This window comes from Ictalurus punctatus, chromosome 15 (assembly GCF_001660625.3).
Source record: "Ictalurus punctatus breed USDA103 chromosome 15, Coco_2.0, whole genome shotgun sequence".
In the NCBI taxonomy this organism is placed as follows: Eukaryota; Metazoa; Chordata; class Actinopteri; order Siluriformes; family Ictaluridae; genus Ictalurus; species Ictalurus punctatus.
In genome coordinates this window covers 19,448,913-19,473,342 of record NC_030430.2, presented here as the reverse complement: position 1 = coordinate 19,473,342, position 24,430 = coordinate 19,448,913, and the positions used below count along the sequence as shown (strand labels likewise).

Genomic DNA, 24,430 nt, shown 5'->3' with positions numbered 1-24,430 from the left:
CACTTCTCAGAATCAAGAAATGTGCTGAAATTCTTTCCTGTGATGATCACAGATACACGACAGACACGGCACATGGCTTGAAAAATGCTGAGTGTTCCTCTAAATTCGTTTGCATAACAAACAGATGGTGTGATTTCAGCAAAACCCCACCGTTTCCGTTGGCGTTCCGCTCGCTGCGGAAGATGCAGTGCTCCTCTCTGATGTGCGCTCCACTCAGAACAATATCTTGCCTTCTCTCTGCGTCGGCCTGGCCCACCCTGTCAACACAGAGGCGCAATCACTCGCTAGCTGGTCTACAGGGACATACGTAAAGCTGTAGCACTGACCAGGAAACACGGTCCAGTCTGACAGTGAAGTACGGTAAATAAATAAATAAATAACCAGAAGGTACCACTTTCTATGAAGCCCATATCCATAAATCATTATAACTGCTCTTATAATCGTTTGAAAGCAGGTAATAATTCATTGTAAGCATATAAACTTTGGCTCATAAAGTTCTGATAATGTGACATAATTATCATGTTGTAACACAAGTGTCAAATGTAATATTTAGTAACAATCATAAAAACGTTATAGACAGTAAAAATGTCATCACTTAGCGCTTCAAGTAAAGTGAATATGTTAAACTATTCCTTAAAAAAATAAATAGTAATAATTTAATTAATTTGTTCCAAAACATCCAAAAATGACAAGGGTGCACATACAGTATGTAGCACCTAATGAACCTTGAAGGGATACAAAGCTATCTTAGGTGTTAAATACATGCATTCATGTCAGTTTTGGAGGCACGGAATGATGAGATTAAATGTTTATAACCGTTTTATAATTGTTAATAGTATTATAGTTGCTTTATAATTATACAATATACCACATGGCATTATAATGAATGGTAGAACGTGCTGTAAAACATGATTATAAGCCATCAATGAATTATTTGTAGCCCATTATTAGAGCTTTACGATGCATTATTAGAGTACTGTAAGATTAAACAAGGAATCATTACCTTCTTACAAGGAATCCTTCTTACAAGGAATCATTACCAATGTACAAAGAATTATAAGCACATTTATAATGACTTATGAATATGCTAAAATATAGAACGTGACCCAGTGAATCCTACACAAAGCCACTGTTTCACTATTTTTTGGGATCGTGAAATGGAAAAAAAACAACAACCAAAAAGCTGAAGGTGTGTGAATCTAAAGAAGACAGCTAATGAGCAAGCAAAAAGACTGTTTTCCATACCTTGTAACTCCATCTTTGATGTAGTACAGCAGGCATTCTGACATGAGAGGATCCTCGTTCAGGTTAACCAGGTGAGGGGTCTGTGGATGGAGAGAGAGAGAGAGAGATAGAGAGAGAGAGAGAGAGAGAGAGAGAGATACACGATTTCATGAATCTACCTGAGACAGTTCTGTCAGTAAGTGCACAGGAGGAATACTAGTGATGTACAAACTCAGCGCTACTTTTAGACAGGATTATAGAAAGCATACCTATTTTAAACTTCTACTGCATAATCACGAGTCTACGTTTTAACCACCAACCTTTTTTGGGGAAAACACCCCATTAAAGTCAGCAAAGAGCTCACAAGGCCTTTCAGCGTAAAGCTATTTGGCAGGATCAACCCAGTTAAGGGAGGCAATGGGGGGACAAAAAGAAGAGTCAAAGAACAGAAATTAAATCAAAATGGAGAAAATCAGATCGCTTTAGAGAACATATTAATGACAGACAGGTGATAGAGAGGGGAAGAGAGGGACCTATGTAGGAGCTATGTATTAAGCTAACTGGGAAAACTGAGTTATTAAGAATAGCTGATAACGGCCATCAAACACCTACCACTCTTTCACCCTATTTTCATTATCCATCCTTCGCTAATCTTCTGTAAGGTTGAAGAATCTGTGCTGTCAGATTCTCCAGACACAGTGACGCTAATCATGACTAGAGCTAGTGTGATGTTCCCGAGTGGCATTCACAGTTCACCGGGAGATCACATTTCACTGATGCCATACAATTCATTTTCCAAAATGTTTTCCTCAGAGAATAATCTAGACCATGGTTAGATTTGCACTAGAAATGTATTGTCAGTGTATTAACAGTTAGCTAATTTGGACAATTATCTCAGACAAATAATTAACCCTCTTAACATTCTTTAATAAGACATGAGACATGTTTTATCATGTCTACACTTTTTTGTTCGTCAGTCTCCACTGCTGATTATCAAGCATACAATACACAGAGAGGGAAAGGAGAAAAAAAAAATAAAACATCTGTACCTATGGAACCTCTCCTACTGCAATCGAAACTATTCTTAGAAAATTGTCTCAAATATATTTAACAGAATCTAGGATGCTTAGAGCAGTGGTACAGCGGGTTGTCCACCAATCATAGGGTTGGCGGTTTGATTCCCAACCCACATGACTCCACATGCTGAAGTGTCCTTGGGCAAGGCACTGAAGACTAAGTTGCACCTTACATGGCAGTTCTGCTACCATTGGTGTGTGAATGTGTGTGTGTGTGTGTGTGTGTGTGTGTGTGTCTGTGAGAATGGCTGAATGAGACACAGTGTAAAGCGCTTTGTAGAACTGGAAAGTTTAAAAAAGCGCTATAAGTGCAGACCATTTGCAGAACAGTTTAACATTAGAAAAGAGGAGATGAGCCAATCAGCATATTATTATGGAATAATTAGAAAGTGTTTAAATACTGGGGTTGTTTTCGTTTTTGTTTTTGTTGTTTTCTTGCTCTCCTGCACTGGTCAGCACTCAGGTGCATTCAAACACCTTGAGAGGCAGATTAACAGAGAAAATGTTGGCCATTTACATTATTAGACAAGCGATTTCTTAAAAGATTATACTGAAAATGTACTTTTATGTTGTTGTTATTGTTTTTGTTTTTTACTGTTTACCAAGTTGAGCTGAGTCTGTGCTACTGCACTGCCAGCAAGCAGCTCCTGACTGCACAGTTGCTAATATTATTTCACCTGGAAGAAATTCTTGCGTCCTCTTTGTTTTTTTAGGTTATTGTTTCTGTACGATTATCGTGTATTTTTATTATTATTTTTTTTTTTAAATCACACAAGTCTAGAATCTACTACTAGGATTTCGTTTGGCTAGAAATTTAATTTCCACTACATAATGGAGGAAACTACTCAAAACACCAATACAAACCTGATTAGATGAAAAAACACTAAAATCTTCCACTGACAAAGAAGATGGTCGGTCGTGACCAAACTAATAAATCCCCAACACAATGTAAGCAAAAATAAATTTGAAAAAAGACAAGGAAATCAAATGAATTTGAATCGTCTCAATATTGTCTCACTCTCAATATGAGTAAACTTGTACATGCTAATGAACACAAGCAAACCAAAAGGTAATTCATGCATAGTTTGAGTGTGCAGCTACAGCAGTAGGCGATGATGGCCTCTTGAACTGCACAGATGTTGTACCTTTTTAGGAGAGAAGACACCCAGGGTTCCCCCGTCCTCCCGGATTGCAACGCCCATCTCTGCCAACAGAGCCTCTCTGAGGAGACAGAAAGACACCTGTTAAATACGCGCCAGGCAAAATATTTTACAAATTCCCCCTGTGCGCACAATAAAAAAAAAAAAAGCATTGTGAACAGAACTCTTTGGGTTTTCAAATAATAATTTTTGTTTCTCAGCACAACTGTAATTATTTTTTTTATTATACACTGATAAACACAAGGACCAATGCCATATTAAAGGCCTTAATAAAATAATAAGTATAATAAATCTGCCAATATGTAAAGAATAGGTAGTGTGATTCTACTATGATTACCACCCCGAAATTAATTATTTTCCATTACCAGCACATCCAGAAGTCTTTTATTCCTCTTACAACACAGCAATTTGTCAACGCTGACAATTTTCATGTTTCAAATTAGTTCCTGTTATCACTTACGTTATAGCAACTATAAACAATTCACCAGCCGCCTTCTTTTTTCACTGTACTCACTGAGTAGTTAATATTAACATTAGTATTAGTGCTTTAAAACCAATAACAAGCTTGTAGTTTAAAGGGGTCAAATGATGCACACTTTTTTAAGGGTAAAAATCGGTTAATGGCTGTGGACTGGAGCAGGAGGAAATAATTCCTTTAAAAAACATTTTTAAAAATACAAAAAAAAGGACCTGCAACAGCCTTTCGCAGACCATGACGTGAGATATAAAATGCACGAGATCATAGAACACTGTTCTAGACATTAGCAGCGTTTCCTTTCAGCTGCACCTTTACTGACCTCTCCATCCGGATAGCCTCAGTCTTCCTCAGCTTCTCCTCCCAGGTCTCATTCAGCTCTGCTATGATCTTCTCAGACTCCTGTAGGGGGAGACAGACATGCTCTTGCAATGTCAGCCATTATTGGCAAGAACAACATAACTGCTATCACTGTAATGTATTTGAATTGAAATATACACTATGCAATACTATAGTGACCACTAGAGCAAAATAACATAAAAATGCGAATGATTTTTACAGAATGTGCCTATTCACATCAACTGGCCTATTTTTATTCTATACTTCAGACTCTGGATTCAGAAGACACCCTGCCATGTTAAACGATTAAACGATATTGATTTGTAGAGGATCCATTGAACGTGTCAAACCCAAGGACAAAAGGGGCAGTAATGCCCAAAGCCAGTCATATGTATCTCGTATATAATTTGTTTATAATCTGTATAATCCGAATAAGTGTGTTTAGTCTGGCTGTTATGACAGGAAAGAAAAGCTGCACACAGACTTCTTCTACTATTTTATTAAAAATCCTACCACCAAGCCGCCAAAGTGAAGCACACTTTGGTCTCTGTAACTGACTGCTATACTGTTCATAAACCTTACTCTGCTTAGAAGTGGAAAATAAAGCTAGACTAAAGAAACGGTTTATTCTCTGGATTATTTATTGCGTCCCTGCTTATTGTCCCATGTAAAGAGGAAGAGTTGACCATCTGGAAGTTTAAACACAGGAAGTTTACAGTCTAAGCCCCCCCTTCAAAATCCTTCCTAAAGGGTTAACACCCATGCCATCTGTTGTTCTCGAAAGCAGGACTTGTTTTCCTTTTGACTTTCAGCAGTGTTCTATGGACAATGTTGACTGTTTAGACAGTTCAATTAAATATAAAATATTTATTACGATTTCCAGATCATAAAGAACCGGATACACAGTCCTACCAATGACGTATCACTAGTAATAGAGATCTAAAAATGTCAATCATTGCTACATGATTTATTTTATTTTATTTTTATGCTTCACTGATGCAAATCACTCATATTTACGATCAGAATACGACATAACAGATAATAATAATGTCTTTACTAATTTCTCATGTCCTTTTTAAGACTAATACCCACAAAGAACAGACTATTTCAGTCTGATTTCTGAACTGCGTTGGCGGCTGACGTCACTGGATGACACAAAAGTACGGGCCGTGGCGGTAACCATGGAAACTACAGCTCCGGAAGGCGAGATGCTCTTACTTGAACAGAGTGTGAGCAAGCGAATAAGAGAGAGAGAGAGAGAGAGAGAGAGAGAGAGAGAGAGCGAGCAAGAGCGAGAAGGAGAGGACGCACGAGGATGACGCGTGTACATTCATCGCTAATTGGAGGAACGTGACGAGACAGTCACGTTCGCCTTGTGTTAAAAATAATAAACTGTCCATCACCTGCACAGTCAATTCTTCATGCGTGGACAAAAAAACAGTGGTTTTCCAAACGGTTCCTCAAAAAGAACTTTACACTCGAACAGGATTCTCAGCTCAACATCACAACTAAGGATAAAATCCCTCGGACCCTTCTAATGTTACCGCTTATCAGCAGCAGAACATTTGGAATAAATCTCTAGGACCAAGCCTATGAGCTCATGAAGGAGTCAGGTCCGGGTAGGATGTGGGATCAGGAGACGCCTGGAGCAGAGCTCACTAGCCACGTGTCTTCCATTGAACCGCTCATAACCTCATTCAGTGGAAATACTCATCATGGCAACAAAGCAAACAAAGATCAGAGCCAGAAGCACTTTCTAAATCAGATCAGAGCTTAAAGAGCATTCATAGACTGAACTCTTGCTGTGTTTTCCTACATATCTATTAGGAAAAGCAACACGGCCAGTAGCTTTGGGATTTTAGCTTAAAACATGACAGCACTGTGAGGAAAGTAGGAAATATGGCAAATACATCAAGACATTTTCATGATAAATGATATACATCCCAACCATGAGGTTTGCAAACACTATGCTAGCAAAACAGTATCAATCCATTTTAAAAGAACATATTGTGGCAAACTGATAAGTGGGAAATAAAACAAGACGAGGTGGTTGATTATTTTCCTGAACAGCCTGCCTCGAAGTGTTTTATTCCATTTCTAGAACAATTTGCCTACATTTTATTACAGAAATGCACATTGTGCTCGTCCATCCATTAGTTACTCTTAATTTATATGTTAAAGCTATAAACATCCATAACCTTAACAGCCTCTCCCTTTTTCTCTCTCTCATGAAGTTACTAAGACAAAAAAAAATGCAGATTGTCATGTTACTGATAAACCCCAAAACACAAAGTCTTACCCTGAAGACTTTTCTGCACCATGAAAACAGCTTTACCTCTGACTGCTACACTTCAGTAATACTGGAGACTCCTTCCAGAAACATTAAATACACTTTCTCCTTACAGAAAGCTTCACCACGTTCTTTGTTATAACGACAATCAATTTGTTATAGGTTTGAATTATGTGGATGGTCTGTAATACAAGTCTGTGAATTAGCTGCTACTATTAATTATATTATATCATTAACATATTAGAAAATAAATCTGTGATTTAAAACTACTACACTGTATGAGCAACGAGACTCGAGAATCCAAAAGCACTGAAGAAATAAAAACACAACAAGGCATGTTATTGAAAAATAATGACCAGGTGGATTATTTTGAAATAAGAGCACATCCTGAAGTGTTTTATTCCTCTGATACTACAGCAATGTGCCCACAGTGACAATTGTTTATTTTATATAACATAGTGTACATTTTATCTGTTTATAGTTATGTTCATCGTTGGGGAATTTTATTTAACGTCCACAATAATAAAGAGCAGCTAATAAAGATGGATTAGTAGAAATATTTGACCATCCAGTGAGCTAACTGATATAAAACTAGCATTACAGGGTGAGATTTCATAAAAATGTACTGAAACATAATTAATCCCAATATCAATATTATATCATCATATCACTCAGCATTAATAACTGACACTGCTGGCGATGACGTACCTTGAGCCTCTCGATGGCCTCCTCTCCTCCGGGAGTGGACATGATGCGCTCCTGGATGCTACAGACGGACTGCAGGCCTGTGGGGCTGCACAGAGAACCGGACGATGGCGAGGCTGTGAGAGACCCCATAGGCGCTGTGGAGAGATGGCCAGGCCGTTGATTCTCGGAAGAAAGCATATATCTATGCTGACTGTTGTGTATATCTTTCAGGTCTGAGCCACAGAGGAGACACGAGAGGAAATGGAGGACGAGAGGAGAAAGAGAGGAGTGAAAATGGCAGAGACACGTGAGAAGAGAGAATGAAAGAGAAGGGACAAAGAGGAGGAAAGACCAGTGTAAGACACACAGTACACAGTACAGGATAAAAACAAACGCAGTGATCCAAAGATGAGGTAGAGGAAGCAGTGGTTTTCATACCAGTCTGTTTATGTGTAATGTATTTCGAACTGGTGAGACATATTGTGACCTTTTGCCTTTATACCTGGTGCGTAGTGCGTTTAATAACAAATTTAATAACATTAAATAAGAATTTACTATTGTTAGACCCATTATAGTCCAGTGCGAATCTTAAACAAGGGGGTGCTTTATCCCCTATTAGTCTATTGAGTATGAACCCGAGTGAAATTAAGACTGTAGTGAATATAAATTAATAAAATTAATTTTAGCGACTATAAAAATTCTGCTTTACATTAAGGTTCCCTCAACTAACATTATTTACTATAACTATAATATATACCATAACTAACGTTAGTCTTAATAAACCACAGCATTAATAAACCATGAGTAATGTTAATGTGGGAAAGTAAGTAACGTTATGTTTGTTTAAATGTTCACTAAGCACACCCAGAACGGAGATCTTCACTCTTCCAGGTGTCTGTGCAACATGAAAAGATTTTTTTTGTCTTATTAACTGAGAGAGAGAGAGAGAGAGAGAGAGAGAGAGAGAGAGAGAGAGAGAAAGCATGAGACTGGTGAACAAAAGATTCTTTATAGCTGCTTTAATGTAAGTCATAACTATAAAGGGATAGAAAGTACTGTATGTGTCATTCTTTATTTAATTAAAAATAATTGTCAAATTACTGTGGTAAAAGATATATGAATAAAACACTTCAGGACATCTTGTCTTAGGAAATTAATCAACTTCACTTTGCAACTTGCTGCATCACACCACCCTATTATTGATTATTTTCCTAGAACAGCATATCCTGAAGTGTTTTATTCCTCTTATTCTTTTTATTAGTTACAGAATGAGGCATCATATTTTATCCGTTTATAGTTGCATGTAATACTGTGGAACAACCACAACGGTTCATTTCATATAGTCATCTAATTCACTGAATGTGGGTCTCCAGTTATAAATATTGAAATTCACTATTCTGCTTCATTTACAAACGTTGCCTGTTAACCAGCTAGCATATGTTTATTTCTTTATTGATGGAATAAACATTGGTTAATGCAGGTGGATATAATCTGTTTCATTTGGTCCATTATTTTTATCACTGAAAACTATTCAATACAAATAAGTAATACTCCGGTGTATAAATAAAACGTCTAGTATATTTTACTAATGTTATTTAATGCCATAAATAATTTTTTTTTTTTTTTTTAAACATACATTAGGTATAAATATGGACTTGGAAATTAACTGAGCACAAAGAATACTGTGCTAAATAATAAATAAATAAATAATTACATAAAAATATATGGCTTTGTGGGGTTGAATTGGGAATTAATCAATCTCTCAGTGCAATCCAACCGCATTGAGGACATAAACACACCGGGGCACTAATGATTCATTTCAATCTGATCATGTGGACCTGTGTGGAAACCACTTTTACTTCCAAAGAGGAAAGAGACATGAAGTGAGAAGAGCAGCACAGAGGCCAAAGACAGAGAGAGAAAAAGAAGGGGAAGGGGGTTATATGAAAATACATGCTACAGTTCCAAACTGTGAGGCTGTGGGCTTTTCAACACTCACACACATCCACACCCACACTCATTCAGAATGTCATCATGCTCTCAGTGCTGAAGAACGGAACCACTGAGCTCCACAGAATGGTCATGGGAGCGCCTGAGGTGACTGAGAATGGACTGCTGAAACCTCTCGCCGGGGGGCTGGAGAAAGATTTCGGCCGCCTTTTCACTCTATTCAGCGCCTTTGTGATAAATGGATCTCTCCTGAATCTTCCAGGGTGCTACAGCTGCTGAGCGGCAGCGCATTACATTTCTGCTCCATGCGCAGGATTCATGCAATTTAAACAGCCAGTGCACGCACGCTATTGGGGCTTAAAAACAGTTTTAACGCTAGAGCAACTGAACGCACACGCCTCTTATTGAAAGTCAAGAACTCCCAGACAGACGGAAAAAGGAGCACACATTTCTTTGCTTTTTCGCCCCTGTGGATTTTTTAAAAAGAGGAACTGTGTGTGTAACAGGATATGAGACCAGGACAAGGACAGGCAAAGAAAGGAGATTGTACCAGTGGGACAAGGGGGAAACGGTAAATGTGTAAATGCTATCAGGGTTAAAAACTAGAGCAATCTGGCACTGCACAGCAACTCACTAAAATCCACCTCTATTTCTGCACACAAAAATAATAATAAAAGAATGCACCTTTTCTCCTGTAGTGCATAGACTCAATACTGTCACCTGTAATGGATAGTTACATGACAACAAAAAATTTTTTTACTTGCAAGAAGAGAGAAATGCAATGGGGAAATATTGAGGTCATAGCTAAATGGGGCAATGTAAAGGAATAAAGGAATAGTTTGGCCAAAATGAAATTTCCACAACTTTCCCTTTACCTCAAATGCATTAAGTTTAAAAGTATATGTCTGAATATGCCTGGTGTACACTCACAACCTATTTTAATACCTGGCAACCTATTCATTCATGCAATCAGCCAATCATATGGCAGCAGCACAATGTAAAAAATAAATAAATAAATAAAATGATGCAGATACAGGTCAAGAGCCTCAGTTCACACATCAGAACGGGCGGGGGGGGTCTTGGTGACCTTGACCGTGGCATGGTTGTTGGTGCAAGGCAGGATTGTTCGAGGCTGAAGGTTTTACAAGTTGTGCATTGTGAAATGCTTTTCTGCTTACCACGATTGTAAAAAGTAGTTATACGAGTTACCGTAGCCTTCCTGTCTGTACCAGTCGAACTTGTCTGGCCATTCTACATTCGACGAGGCTTTTCCGTCTGCAGAATTGGATGTTTTTTTTGTTTTTAAGCAACATTCTGTGCAAACTCGAGAGTGTTGCGTGTGAAAATCCCAGGAGATCAGAAGTCTCTGAAATACTCAGCACGACTGGCAACAACTATGCCAAGTCACCGAGATCACAGTTTTCCCCCATTCTGATGTTTGATTTGAATACTATCCAATACTCTTGACCTGTGCCTGCATGATTTTATGAACTGGACTTATGCCAGTGGTTCCTATTAAGATGGCTAGTGAATGTATAATGCTTGTTTCATTAGTGTTGCACTGGATTAATAAGGCTAACAAGGTTAATGTAGTTTTAAAATATAGAAATCTGGGTCACCCAAAGTTGTTTGCTGTTTTAACTTAACATGCAAACGGACCTGTCTGATTTGTCTGACTACAAATGACTTGAGTGGAAAATGATTTAAAATGAAAAAGAGTTACAGTTCCTTTACTACTGTGAAGTATATGGAAGAGAGTTACAAATGACTATAATGACTTATACATGGAGTATTTTCGTGCACAGAGGTGGGGCAAAGTGCATTAGATCTTAGTCTTTAATTGAAACTGCACAATCCCAATCCATCTGTCATACATCTGCTCCTGGCTCCTAAACCAACTAGACCTAATTTGTCTGGGACTCCTTGTGCCTAAAGCTTTGGCAAGATGAAAAATGCAGACATGCAAAGGTCTGACTCCAGAGAGAGCCAGAAGCGATGCTTAAGCTCTCAGCAGCAAGAAGGAAGAGAGAGAGAGAGAGAGAGAGAGAGAGAGAGAGAGAGAGAGAGAGAGAGCGAGAGAGAGAGAGAGAAATGGAGGAAAGGATGACGCAAGGTCATACACACATATACACACATTTGCTTTCACTTCCAGGGTAATCATTCCCCAATGGCTCAACTGAAGGAAAGCAGGAAGAACAGGAGAAGGGTGAGACGTCAGAGTTGAGAGGACGAGTAGAGGGGTGATTGAGGAGGCAGTTCAAGACATGTACATTAAAAGATGGAGGTGTGATGGAACGAGCTTATGTTGTGCTACAAAGTGCATGCAGGAAATGGTATTATTCTAATAGAACCAAGTGATATAATGTTTATAATAACTAAATTGTCAGGAATAAGAATGGGTAAGCAATTGTATTCTGCTCACTGCACATTTTTATGAGTCGAATACACCTTTAAGTCTTAAGACCTACAAAACTCTGATCATCTTAATAGTTAACCGATCAGCGTTTTACATATCATCGATATGTATGTTACATAAATTCACAAACGTGTGCCGATGTGTCTTCTTTTTTTATTTTGGATGAGATCTGGTCTAGAAACATGAGTAGTGTGAAGATCATTTTGACTTTAAGCATCAATGGTAGGGATGGCTATGGCTTAATGTTACCAAAACAGATGAAATAGCTTTGGAAAATGCAAAAATTTAACAAATTAGGCAGTGTGCTTAAAAAAAATCTGCTCTCGTTACATTGGAAGGGAAGTGTCCTTATCAAGTCTATATAAAATAATAACAAAATAAAAACGCAAATAAAAGTCTTCTAGACCTATGCAATCTACGCCAAACTGGTGTTTTTGCCATAGCAGAGCAACAGGCTACGGCGGCAGAAAGCAGCAAGTCAAATGCACACATGCGCAAATTAGCACCGTTTCTTTCAGCTCACCGTAGCCGTCCCCGCAGCTGTCGATGCCTAAAGTCCCTGATGTAGAGAAAGCAAAGCATTAGATCAAAGCAGAGAGGAAGATAGATGAAAGCCTGGCCAGATTTATATATGTATTGTGCTGAATGATGGGTGAGGGTGAGGGTGATGGTGGCCTGTTGGAGGCGCTGTGTCCTGACTTACTGTCCAGGATGTCCCCAAGACCCTGGGCCTTGAGCAGATCCCTCAAGCGGGTGACTTCATCCTTCAGCTCACGCACCAGCTTGGCGTTGGGGTCTTCGTTGATCACAGCGTTGCACTTGATCTGCTTGGCTCGGTCAGCGTATCTGTGGGCGTGTGAAAGTGTATGAGGTGAAGTGAAGCACGAAGAGGAAGATGGAGAATGAAAGAAAAAGAGACAGAGGAGAGGAAATAAACAGAAAATAAAGCGCAACGACTAAAGCTTCACATTCTCTCTCACAATTAATAAGGAACAAAACTGGAACTTAGCAGCTAATTAATGTTAAATGTGTCATTTCAAACAATTAATAGATAATAAAGTTGGCAAAATGGTCTAGTAATATCTCTACCCCCATACTCCTCATGAATATGCAAATTAGACACACTCCAAGCCCTTGCCCAACTACAGTGGGTTTAACGATGTCAGAATGTACTGATAGCTAGTCAGCTAGCTAACCGCTATGAAACTAGGCTTCATTTATCACAGCTATCATGAGCGAGTGTGATTTTTTTTTTTCGTACTGAAGTTTTTATTTGCTTTGGCATAATCTCGGTCATTCATAAAACAGTATGATCAAATCTGTTCAAATAAAACACTTCACAATTTAGTTCATCACTAATATTAGCCAAGATAGCTGCCGTGCCAGTTCAAACCACATCTTACTGCTAAACCTTTCTAGTTACTCGTTTTTTTTCTCGGACAATTAACATCTTTATTGAGAGTACTTTTTAAAATCTACATAATCGGATTAAGCCACCCAAAAAGGTATAAACAGTTTTTCAATCATGTTTTTAAATTCTATGGTACTTTAATTTTCTTTCACCGCACCCCACGAACAGACAGAGTAGACGAGGCCCGTGATGAAGTGTAGCATAACGGAGTATAGTGTACCTCAAGGTGCTCAGGGTTTCATCATAGTTAATGTCAGCAGGGCTCAGAGCAGCCACCATAGCCGTCCTCGAGTTCCCACCTGGAACAAAAAGCAATTGGAAGTTAATACAAGTACAAATCAATTTCCGTCAAACATTAATCTTAGCAGAAAAATGTGGAAACAATGCAACAGGATAACATCAGGAGCGAGCTTGAGAAAGAAGCACCTACAGTTGCTACAGACCACAGTGCTTTAAACAACCTTTTGCTTTCTTTATATATAAATGAGACAAAAAAATATTATACCTGATGCATTTATTTATTTATTGAGGAAAACAATCCAATATTACATGTCTGTGAGTGCCAAAAGTATGTGAACCTCTAGGATTAGCAGTTTAATTTGAAGGTGAAAATAGAGTCAGGTGTTTTCAATCGATGAGATGAATATCAGGTGTGAGTGAGTGCCCTGTTTTATTTAAAGAACAGGGATCTAAGTCTACAGTCTGATCTTCACAACACATATTTGTGGAAGCGTATCATGGCACAAACTAAGGAGATTTCTGAGGACCTAAGAAAAAGAGTTGTTGAAGGAACCCATATATCATATCATATCATATCATATTATATAAATAAATGACCAAGTATAATATTTTTGTCTCATTTGTTTAATTGGGTTCTCCTTGTCTACTTTCAGGAATCTGATGATGTTTTAGGTCGTATTTATGCAGAAATATAGAACATTCTAAAGGTTCCCAAACTTTCAAGCATCATCATCATCATCATTATTATTATTATTATTATTATTATTATTATTATTATTATTCACATCTTGTGTGACCTGCATTGTATGAATGGTACTGTGTAAATGACTTTTTTTTTTAAAATACAAATAAAGAAAATAATAATAATAAAAGTCATTCATTCATTCACTATAAATAAATAAATAAATAAATATTATTGCTATTTATATTTATTTATGTTTGTTTAGTTATTTTGTTTGTTAATTAATATTAATCTGAAGTTGGTGGCTGAGCACACATACCTAAATTCTCTCTCAGGAGCCATGTGAGAACAGAGTCTCGGTAAGGAATAAAATCTGTCTTCTTTTTCTTCTTGCTCTGTTTCACAAGAACAGCAATTAAAATCCACTCTGGGGAGATCGTGTGTTAGACGCATGATGCAGTTAATTTCAAAACAAAATAGACATTAACGGTTGAGTGATAATGGGTAGAGGTTCACTACTGAACATGAAAACAAGGTTAGACAATGCCGGGATTGACGGTTCATCTTGTTTGAAATAGGAGTTACAGAATTCTGGTTGAGCACAGGAGCATAGATTTACCTTGCTGGTACAGTTATCCTGGGTAGGGAAGCATTTGCAGGAGAGAGACAGACAGACAGACAGCACACAGTGTTACAGCACTGCAGTCAGACAGGCAGGAGAGATAGAGACAGACAGACAGGAAGTCCATGCAAGACTAATAGACTCCATAATAATGCTCGATAATACTCACCACCTCAGCCAGGGCAGAGATGACCTTTCCAAGGGTAGTCAGAGATTTGTTGATGTTTGCACCTTCCTGTGAAGCAAAAAAAAAAAAAAAAAATGAACGACTGATTGACTTTATGAAATCTAATAAATGAAATTCTCCTTCACAAGGACATGTCTTTTAGGTAATACAGCAGCATAAAACTAGATTTTGTTTTTTAGCCTCAGCATTTTGGCAGGATTTGGCTTTTTTTTGTTTCTTCACACCAGGCTTCTTTCTGCATTAGTTACTGTGCCCCAAAAAAAATGAAAAAGAAAAAGAAACATCCCCCTCCAAAAGCAGATGTAATCAAAATAATTGCTCTACAAACTACTGCTTCGCTGTGAGTGATAGACATGTTGCAACAGATGCGTCAATGTTATTTCAGAGTGTCTCTTTAAAGCAGCATCTGTTCTTGTAAAATCCTGTGCCATGTGCAAAGAACAATAAAACGAGTGTGTACCTTCAGACGCGTGCCTTTGGCCCCAGTCGAGTCTGCACGCTCACTGCCTGCCAGGTCCACCAGGCTGATTTTGCTGACCTGAAACAAGATATCAGTGGGACATTCATACCTCAAACCCAAATCAAATCAACAGAATAGACAAAAGCTGGTCTCCATAGTTTTGCATACTTTCTGTACATCACAAATGTACATGCTTGCTCATAGGCCAAACTACACTTTTATTCTCTATCGCCCTCATATTTGGCAAGCAAGGGAACACTGGGTTGAGTATAGCTAAATAGAGGGTTTAAGTGCAGCCTGTGTAGTAAAAGCTAATGCAGTGACAGCGCACAATGGCTACAGTATACATCGACGCAACAGAGATGCTTTTGTGCTTCAAGCCAGCACACAATAAGCTGTACACAGGACAAGTAGGACATCTCCCTCCCTCTGAAGCCTGCAGTATGGCTGCCTCTCTCCCTGAATAGACGAACTGAGCGACCGTCCTTTCGTAGGTTGAGGTGATGATTCTGACCTTTTCTGTGGACAGGTCCGTCTCATTGTCGTGCTTCCTTTGTGTGAAGACGATGGTGAAGACGGCATGCGAGCGGCTGCTGGTCTCGTTCATGTTAGTGGCAGCCACGGTCCTACAGAGAAGAGAGGAGTTGAGGACACCAAAACCTCATCTAATATTACACACTAATGTTGATATTGTAGCTAGTGACAATCTCTCAAATATGGGCAAATTTATATATCAACTTATTTTGAAGTAAATTTTTAAAAAATCCAGCAACTGATAAAGACTATTTCAAACTTGACAGTAGCAAAAAAAATGTCTACAAATAGATTTAATTAACATGGCTTACTGTAATCTTAATATAGGAAATACTATCTTATCATTTACCTATCTTAACACAGTACATACAAAAAATATATATTTTTTTTTTAAACCGGCCATCGTTCTCTAGTTTTCAAAACACGAACCAGTGCAAATCCTCTGCTGTGGATTATATAAATCACATACATTTATGTAACTGATATAGAGCAGAAGGCAGCCCATCTGAGCAGCTAGAGACTTTTAAGTTGTGATAGACTTTCCTAGATTATTCCTTTCAACTACCCGCTCTGGTCTGAATAACCAACTGATGACATGGGTTTTTTTTTTTGTTGGTTTTTTTTTGTTTTTGTTTTTTTTAAAGTTGATGATGAAAACTAAATAGACAGAGAAGTGTGTGTTTATTCAAAACACATATCTCGTCTTTTGACTTCATGGCGCTAATGCAAAGCAGTACTATGAATCTCCGCTGTGAAAGCAAAAAAAACATAACCTTGAATTGTCTTATTTATATCCATTTGCAGACATTAAAATGCAACTATTGTTGCCATGTAGTCATTTTATGTAACTGGACTGTTACAAAATTGACTTGATCAGCCCTGGTCTATAATGTGCCAACAAATGAAAACAGCATTTTATTTACAGTTAGTGAGTAACAGTCGAGGCAGTCAATGTTGTAAAAGTACCAATGATACCTATGACCTTTAAATAATTTATTTATGTTTTTGTTTTTTTTGTTTTTTTAGTATTGCATGATGTAATCTATATCATTCTATTATCCACCTTTCATATACCTGCTGTGAAATATCATTGACCCATATTTTTCATTAAGAACTCAGCCAATCAGTAAGAGCCACATCTACTAGGGTATTTGTAGTTCGGATTGTTTGCACTAGAGTGTGTGACGCTTACTTAAGATAATCCTGGAAAATACTAGAGCGTGCAAGAATAAGAATAAGACAGTGACACAACTCTTGTAGCGGCAACGCAGTAGTCTAGGATCCACTCGGAAATGGGTTTTATGTGACACATTTCACAAATAAACCCACAGAGCACTAGTGAAGGAGGATTAGAGACGCACTGCTCGTCCTCAAGAGAACACACGCAATCAGCGAGTCCCACTGAAAGTCACAGCCTTCCGCTCGAGAATTGCTATTTATAGCAAACATAACGCTTTCCTGTATACTGCCCACACTAACGAGACGTCAGAATCACTGAGAAATACTCCCAGACACCTTTGATCAACCACGCTGAAGTTTCGTTGTCTCAAGGAAATCGAACTGGGAATTGTTTCGCAGCAGTGCTGCTGTTCTCACCTGGCCTTGTTACCAGCATCCATGAGGTCAGCGATGTCCGTATAAGAGGTAACAGCCAATTTGGACAGGTCTTCGACGTATGGCCCGAGCAGAGGATGCTCCCTTACACGTAGGTTCCCTTTGTTCTTGGGGTTCAGCAAGTCCCTCACTCGCTCACAGTAAATTTCCATGTATGCCACCTACATATAGACAAAGATGTAACGATTTTGAAGATCTTTCATTTTACCAGAGGCCAAAAAATGGAATTTCCATTCCAGTGGTTAATGGCTCATATGAAAGTAGACACTCAGGGACGTAAGAATTTGCAGTTGTTTATTTATTTATTTATTTATTTATTTATTTATTTATTTATTTATTACCTAGCCTACAGGGTTTAAATGTTATATAGTTTTATTGTGGCAGTTGTATATGGTGTTTCACTTTCAAAAAAGCTCTGTACCAATGTTATTGTGGAGAGGTGTGACTTGTTTGCCCAGCAGGGGGCTCACCGCAGGGGGCTGGGAAAGGGGCCTCCCCTTTCCCATCGCCCTGATCAACAGCAGCTAAACACAGTGTCACGCTACTCTACACACAGAAACCCAACAGTGTCCTGACTACACTTATAACAGATTTGCAGTAATACAATAATTCATTTGTTTATACTGATTAAAAATGTCACATAACTCGATTTGCCAGCATACTGTGAGAAAGGGTTAAGTAGGAGAAGGTCAATGAACTTCAATCTTATCCAATGTGGATGCAATAAAATCTAAAATATTGGTCTAATTAGGGACAGGAATGAAGAAATTTCATGAATGCACGTTGTCTAGTAACAGATTTTTTTTTCCTCATTCGGAATATAGAAAAAAACGTTTTAAATAATAACATTTCCAGATGACGTAGTGACCTCGAACATACAAAACAGAGAAATAAACAGATTTATGTTGAGTTTTGATATTTGTATTACTGCAGTGTATGATATAGATCCTTTTTTTTTTTTTTTTTTTTTTTTTTTTTTTTTTTTTTAAATCTGACAAATGACAGACATGGCCAGTTTTTCCTGGATTGAACATGTGGTTCACCACGTTTGTTGACACGTTCATGAAACTTTGGTTCGGTGAACAGAATTATGGGAATTATTGCCTACATGAGACAATGTGCTAAAATTTGGTCTAAATGAAACAGCATTTATTTTTGGAGTGATACAATATTTTATATTTCCCCCTTTCATTTTCTCCTTTCTTTGCTTATTCATTCTTTCATTCATCTTCAGTGATCCTAGACAGGCTCATGGTGGATCTGGAGTCTATCCTGGGAACACTAGGAGCAAGGAAGGAATTTACTCTGAATGTGATACCAGTCCATTTTACTGCTGTAGATTTATTTCTCAAAACAGAACTGGGATTTTCCTAGCATGGGCTCTTTTTTTCTCTGCTGAGAGTCAGGTGGGAAGGTGATTTTGGGAATGTCTGCAGGATATGTGTGCTACTCACCTCCACTGAATAAGAGATATCCTCGTTGTTGTTGTCATTGATTTTCTCAAAGAGTTCTTCACAGAGCTGCAAGGGGAGAGGAGGAGGGATGAAAATGGTGCATTAGGCAGCGTGGAGAGACTGATCGATAAAGCACACAAATAACTCAAACCACTGCTAGACGCTCGAGACAGAGAGCTTAATCCCTTAATGTCTTCAAGCTATGCTTGCTGCTCAGATAAACCTGACTCATTCACCTCTGCTGTCCTTTTCCCTCCCTTCATCATTATGCTTGGAAAGAAGATAATTCATATGAACCTGAGGGATGATGCCTTCCTGTCCTTCTTCCTGCTTTCCCATCATCGTGTAGGACTTGCCAGCACCAGTCTGGCCATAAGCAAAGATGCAAACATTGTAGCCTTCAAAGGCGTGCTGCAGCATCTCCTTCCCGATGTCATTGTACACCTGACTCTGGGATGCAAAGGAGGGGTCTTCCGGCTATAACGAGAGAGAGAGAAAAAAGCTCACATTAGCTTGAATTGTACTGTGAAAGATGAAGATTAATTGCTCTTATAGTCTGCACAGCAGGTTTTTTGTTGTTGTTGTTTTTTTTACAAAAGTGAGCATCACTCAAATCCCTATAAGAGATGGAGAGGAAAGAGAACGGAGAAATTCATGAAAAGAGAAAAGAAAGCGACATTACCGTGGTGTGTGACCAGTATGAATGGTCAAAGCTGAAGGACTTTGGTGCTTCTTTTGGGTTTTTGGGATTCAATATAACTGGAAAAAAGAAGAAAGAAAGAAACCATTAGCACAGTGTAAAGAAACATTTATCTTCACATAGTGCGCTGTTCACTGAACCCATTTTCTCAGAGACGAGCTACAAATGGCACAAAAACCTCGTGTGATCTTTGTCTTATCTATTACGCCTATAAATCTGGTAAATTGTGTCCCTACGTAAACTATTAACAATTTTACGATTCGACTCGGTGATTCTATAGACTATAGCATTCATGTCGCTGGATCTTGAACTCAGAAGTAACAAACTCAAGGAAACAGATGGAATAAACATGTTTATCGAAATATAAACGAAAATGTGTAGGTTAACCAGCATTAAAATGATATTTGATCAGTACGAGTGAGAATCTCACAATTCAAACTGATTTTGATTCAGAGTTCCAATTAGGAAATGACTCTTAATGAATCTACTGTGCAAACTCCAAGTTTAACATGCTTCCATTAGGACAGAAAGAATGAATTTCACTGATTGATTATTTACACTGAATATTTATGGCCAAACAAACAAACAAACAAACAAACAAATAAAGAATTCATACTTGAATACTCTGCATTCTATTTGTCATCTAATGTAAGTATATCAAAACACATTTCCTAATACTAAATTAAGGCTATTTGACATAGAAAGAAAAAAATAAAGCTGTACATAAACGCAGGACATTTTTTGCCATACTTTATTTTCCACATTTGTTTCCCCATTCAAACTGAATGGAACATTCGCGTGTCCTAACTGAATATAAAATGCATTTGAGAAACAAGTATTTTCTTCTCCATAGTAAAAGTCAGGGTGTTTTACTCTTCGAAAAAGAATATTTTAAACCAGGAATCATGTTTCACTTCTCTTTTGTTGTGCATTGAAACATTCAGTAGGCAAACCATATGGTGTGCAAATAAGCAAATCTACAGAGGAAGTGAAAGCCAGGGTGACACATGCGACTTCACAGATACTGAGAATGTTCATCACCTAAGCACTTTCTATTCAGGTTTAACACAAAAGGGCAGGGGACCTCAGACAAAACAGCTGCTTTTGGAAACCTGTTGTAATTTCCTAAATGAGACTGTTTAGTCACCACATGTTTAGCACTTCAGCTGTGTGTGTGGCAACATCAGGTATCCTTCATGTTCTCTCGCTCTCTCTCTCAGCTGTGTTGCATAGATTTTCCCCTCATCTCATTCCCCACTGCCCACCTCCACTCCTCAATCCACACATTCCTTCCTCCCGCCCAACACACACACCGACCCATCCGTCTCTCTTGTTGCATCGCTGTCTTAATAAACAGGAATGCGCAACCATGTCTGGTATTTAGCGAGTTTGGAAAACCGGGCCTGCTCTCTGTCCCTACATGCATTGCTGCATTGGGATAAGCCTCGTAACAAGGCCGTGCCTCAGGAATATACTGTAGGATATTTATAGTCGTAAAGGGGGCCAGCTGCTGTTGAAGTCCCCGTGACTGCCTGAGTCACAGCTTGTTAAAGGCATGTTGAAGTTCCAAACGGATGGCCCCGACACTTTGTTTTGGAGGGGTGGGCTGGGGGGTTGCAGCCAAGGCAAGGCTGGAAAAAAAAAAAAAGAAAAAAAAAAAGAAGGCGAGACTGATGAATTTGAAGTGACCTAGCAACGGCCCAAACAGAAGAGCAACACACACAGCCTGGGTTTCGGTTAGGGGTCAGTGCCAGGATCACCACCTCATCAGCTTTGAGGCAGGGGAAATTTATGAGAATGTAGTTTCAAGTGTTGAACATGTCCTTACGGAGGAAGCAGAGAGCACAGGCATGGATACTAAGGGTGGAACAGTACACAAAAAATAACAATAAATAAATAAATAAATAAATAAACACCACACATCAGACAGTATCATTATATCTGTTTCATGTAGTTCCAATACAATAGGTAACACCCAATTTATGCTGGTTATCTGATATAAAATAACTCAAATTACATTTATTTAAATAGTTAAATAAATAAATAAATAAATAAATAAATAAATAAATTCAGCTACAGTGAAAATTGATATAAATTGAAGTGATTTGGAATAGCTGCTAACCAAACTGAGGTTTGGGTTGTTTTAAGGATTTATCCTAAGTATTATGGGATGTGAAGAGAAATATTATTGTGGACATGAAATGATCACAGTGACGGTACAACATACACTCTTCGTCCACTTTATTAGGAACACTTTAACTGAAGTTCTTGACCTGGATCTGCATGATGTGCAGGTGAACAGGTGTTCCTATTAAAGTGACAAAAAAAAATGAAATGACTTTATTTAAAGTTCGCATTCTACTTAAAAACAAATTTCATGTTGTTGTTGTTTGTAATGACTTGCGATATTAAGATATTTTTTTAAAAATTGACAGCTGAGAGTGATGTAAAAGGAAATTAAAACCTCATTCAAGTCGAACCAAATTGGTATTATTCATTTTCACAAACAGCTCTTACTTTTTTAGTTTTTATTATAATATGGAAGGATATTCACGCAGATTGATGTGATGATAAATGATAAATGATATATGGTTTGGCATATATGAAATTTTAATACTGGTGCATGTCTAATAGGTCAGCTGTCTAATTAGGCATCAAAGGCACTGCACTTTTGCTGAGGAGGCTTCACTGCACTTCTGCTGTTTGTACCGCTTAATCTCTCTACACACATCAATAATGCAGCGCAGAGAGAACGCGTGAGAGTAGTGGCGGATTGGCTCAGTGCTCTATCTCTTAACAGGTCACATGACCGTATCGATGAGAAAAGCAAGCTGTGGTATCTGGTGTCTGAGTGAAGGTTTTTCCTCTGGGAACGTGAGCGCGGCGTGCCTGACTGCTGAAGTGTGAGGGGTCGTACAGGTACAGACGCGAGCAGGCTGGAGTTCATGTTCACGTTCTCAGCCCCCCCCCCCACAGTGCACATGAGGTCGAGAGGATGAAGCAGGGCACCTTTTAGGGCATCAGGTCATGAAGGTGGGGATAAATTAGGAGCGATCTCACCTCTGACCTGAGGTTTTTTTCCAGGAACAAAGCCCAGAGAGACTATAAATGACAACTGCACTCAGACTGTGTGTGTGTGTTTGGGGGGTGGGGTAACTAGGGGGGTTGTTACATACTAGGTCACTGGAGAAGAGCCCATTTTGCAGGCTGGCCCTCCACTGGAGTTCCCCTTACTGTGCCAATCCTTGCTTTTTCATTTTAAAGAGCGCAGAGGGAGGGAAGGTGGAGGAGATTCATGCTCACTCACGACGCCTCATCCCACTCATTCCCTCTCTCCATCTGCTTTCGGCCAGTCACGGAGTTTCAACACACACACACACACACACACACACACACACACACACACACACACACACACACACCTAATCAAAAGAAGATGCGTCTTGTTGAATAACTTAAATGAATGTCCATTGAAATCCATTCAGATTGCACAGATTGTACACGCAGTTACTTTCGTATTTAGTCTTCGTCAGTCCTTGCGAACCATGGCAACAGGTAGGGGGTTACCAAGACAACCGCCACAAGGCACTCTGCGAATCAGCAGTTTACATTCACAGTTTTATGTTCGTTTCTGATGGAACAGCCATAACTTCCTTTTATTTTTAAAGTTTGAAATGAAATAATCGTTTTTATAAACAAGTTTATCCGTATTTCAAACAATAGTACTCTTTGTACTGAAAATTTCCAGACAATTCCTTAAGGGCTCATAATGGAAGCATTAGGATTTGTGGCTTTGACATTAAGCTGCTTAAAAGTGCACCGTGTACAGCTGGACACCATGTATGAAAGAGTGCAGACCATGAGTCTCCCTGGCACTGTGAAACGAGCCTAAGGTGATCATGGTAAAATGAACCGCACCGTTAATGGACTGCGTTGATTGAGCGCAAGGTCATTACTGATATAGAAATGCAATGCTTCCGCAAGCCTGCCATGTTCATGCAGGTCACGATTAGTGTGAAGCGAACATCTTAACTACGGACCTGCAGCACAATATTAACACAGGAGCAAAAGAGGACGTTAATGGTACTTTAACTTTCAAAAAACAAGCCATTAAAGCTGCCTACAGCCCGAGCTCATTGCTATGTAAATGTAAAACTGAGCATATCATTTATGCTATACTGTCCTCAACTCCAATTCAAGTAAATGACATCAGTTCATAGTCACATGATGATTCATATTCATGCTGCCCACTTGTCCTGCCAACTGTGCATACACACACATGCAGACCTGCAGAAGTCAGATCCTCCATGTTGACGATTCTTGTAGCAAGAAGAAAAAAAAAAAAAAAAAAAGTCGTGCATAACCCTTTTTTTTCCCCTCTCCATTGCAAAAATGTTGGCAAATTCAGTCTGGTCTGAGCAAGTAAATGCTGCTTTTCTGGAATAAAGAATCAATGACGTTAGGTGCTTACAGGCAACATCATTTTGTTGCCATGACGACATCTTGTGTAGCTCAAGTTATTCTGCCATTATAAGATAATTATTCATTAAAACCATTTTTTTCTTTTCTGGCAATCCACGACCAAACCAAATATGAGCATTAGACACATTGCTAATGCTAACAAACCTTTTTGGGAATCAGGAAAACATTCAGGAAAACCAGCTGAAAGAAATTAAATCTGGCCATGATCTCCTCAAAGTCACATTCTTCAGGTCATAAAGATGCTGGAGAATTTGAGAATTTTATTTGTAGCACTTTCAGCAACAGATATTGAGCCTCAACCTGGATACAAACAAACATACTGTGTAAATCCTCTGCAAGAGTGTTTATGCAGGAAAGTGGTATTCGTGAAAATCCATTTTCCTTATATGGAGTTTTTAGCGGAGTCAGTAAACACAATGCCAACCTG

At 38.6% G+C, this 24,430-nt stretch overlaps 1 protein-coding gene across 10 annotated transcripts in view; it reads right to left on the bottom strand.

The window, feature by feature from the left end:
- kif1b (kinesin family member 1B) overlaps positions 1–24,430 on the bottom strand; it is an 83,076-nt gene that overhangs the window by 39,487 nt on the left and 19,159 nt on the right. For 3 of the 10 annotated variants that reach the window (XM_017487418.3, XM_017487420.3, XM_053686552.1), the window contains exons 3-17: positions 19,504–19,580; positions 19,119–19,298; positions 18,822–18,887; positions 17,350–17,528; positions 15,734–15,845; positions 15,220–15,297; positions 14,742–14,807; positions 14,270–14,345; positions 13,249–13,327; positions 12,321–12,463; positions 7,273–7,406; positions 4,258–4,337; positions 3,446–3,521; positions 1,246–1,325; positions 151–257 (exon numbers count right to left, since the gene is read on the bottom strand). In XM_017487418.3, coding sequence (XP_017342907.1) covers positions 151–257; positions 1,246–1,325; positions 3,446–3,521; positions 4,258–4,337; positions 7,273–7,406; positions 12,321–12,463; positions 13,249–13,327; positions 14,270–14,345; positions 14,742–14,807; positions 15,220–15,297; positions 15,734–15,845; positions 17,350–17,528; positions 18,822–18,887; positions 19,119–19,298; positions 19,504–19,580 — 1,533 coding nt within the window. Of the gene's footprint in view, positions 1–150; positions 258–1,245; positions 1,326–3,445; positions 3,522–4,257; positions 4,338–7,272; positions 7,485–12,140; positions 12,177–12,320; positions 12,464–13,248; positions 13,328–14,269; positions 14,346–14,569; positions 14,588–14,741; positions 14,808–15,219; positions 15,298–15,733; positions 15,846–17,349; positions 17,529–18,821; positions 18,888–19,118; positions 19,299–19,503; positions 19,581–24,430 lie in introns of those variants that run through there. The other 7 variants (XM_017487413.3, XM_053686550.1, XM_017487416.3 and 4 more) reach the window with 6 other exon arrangements.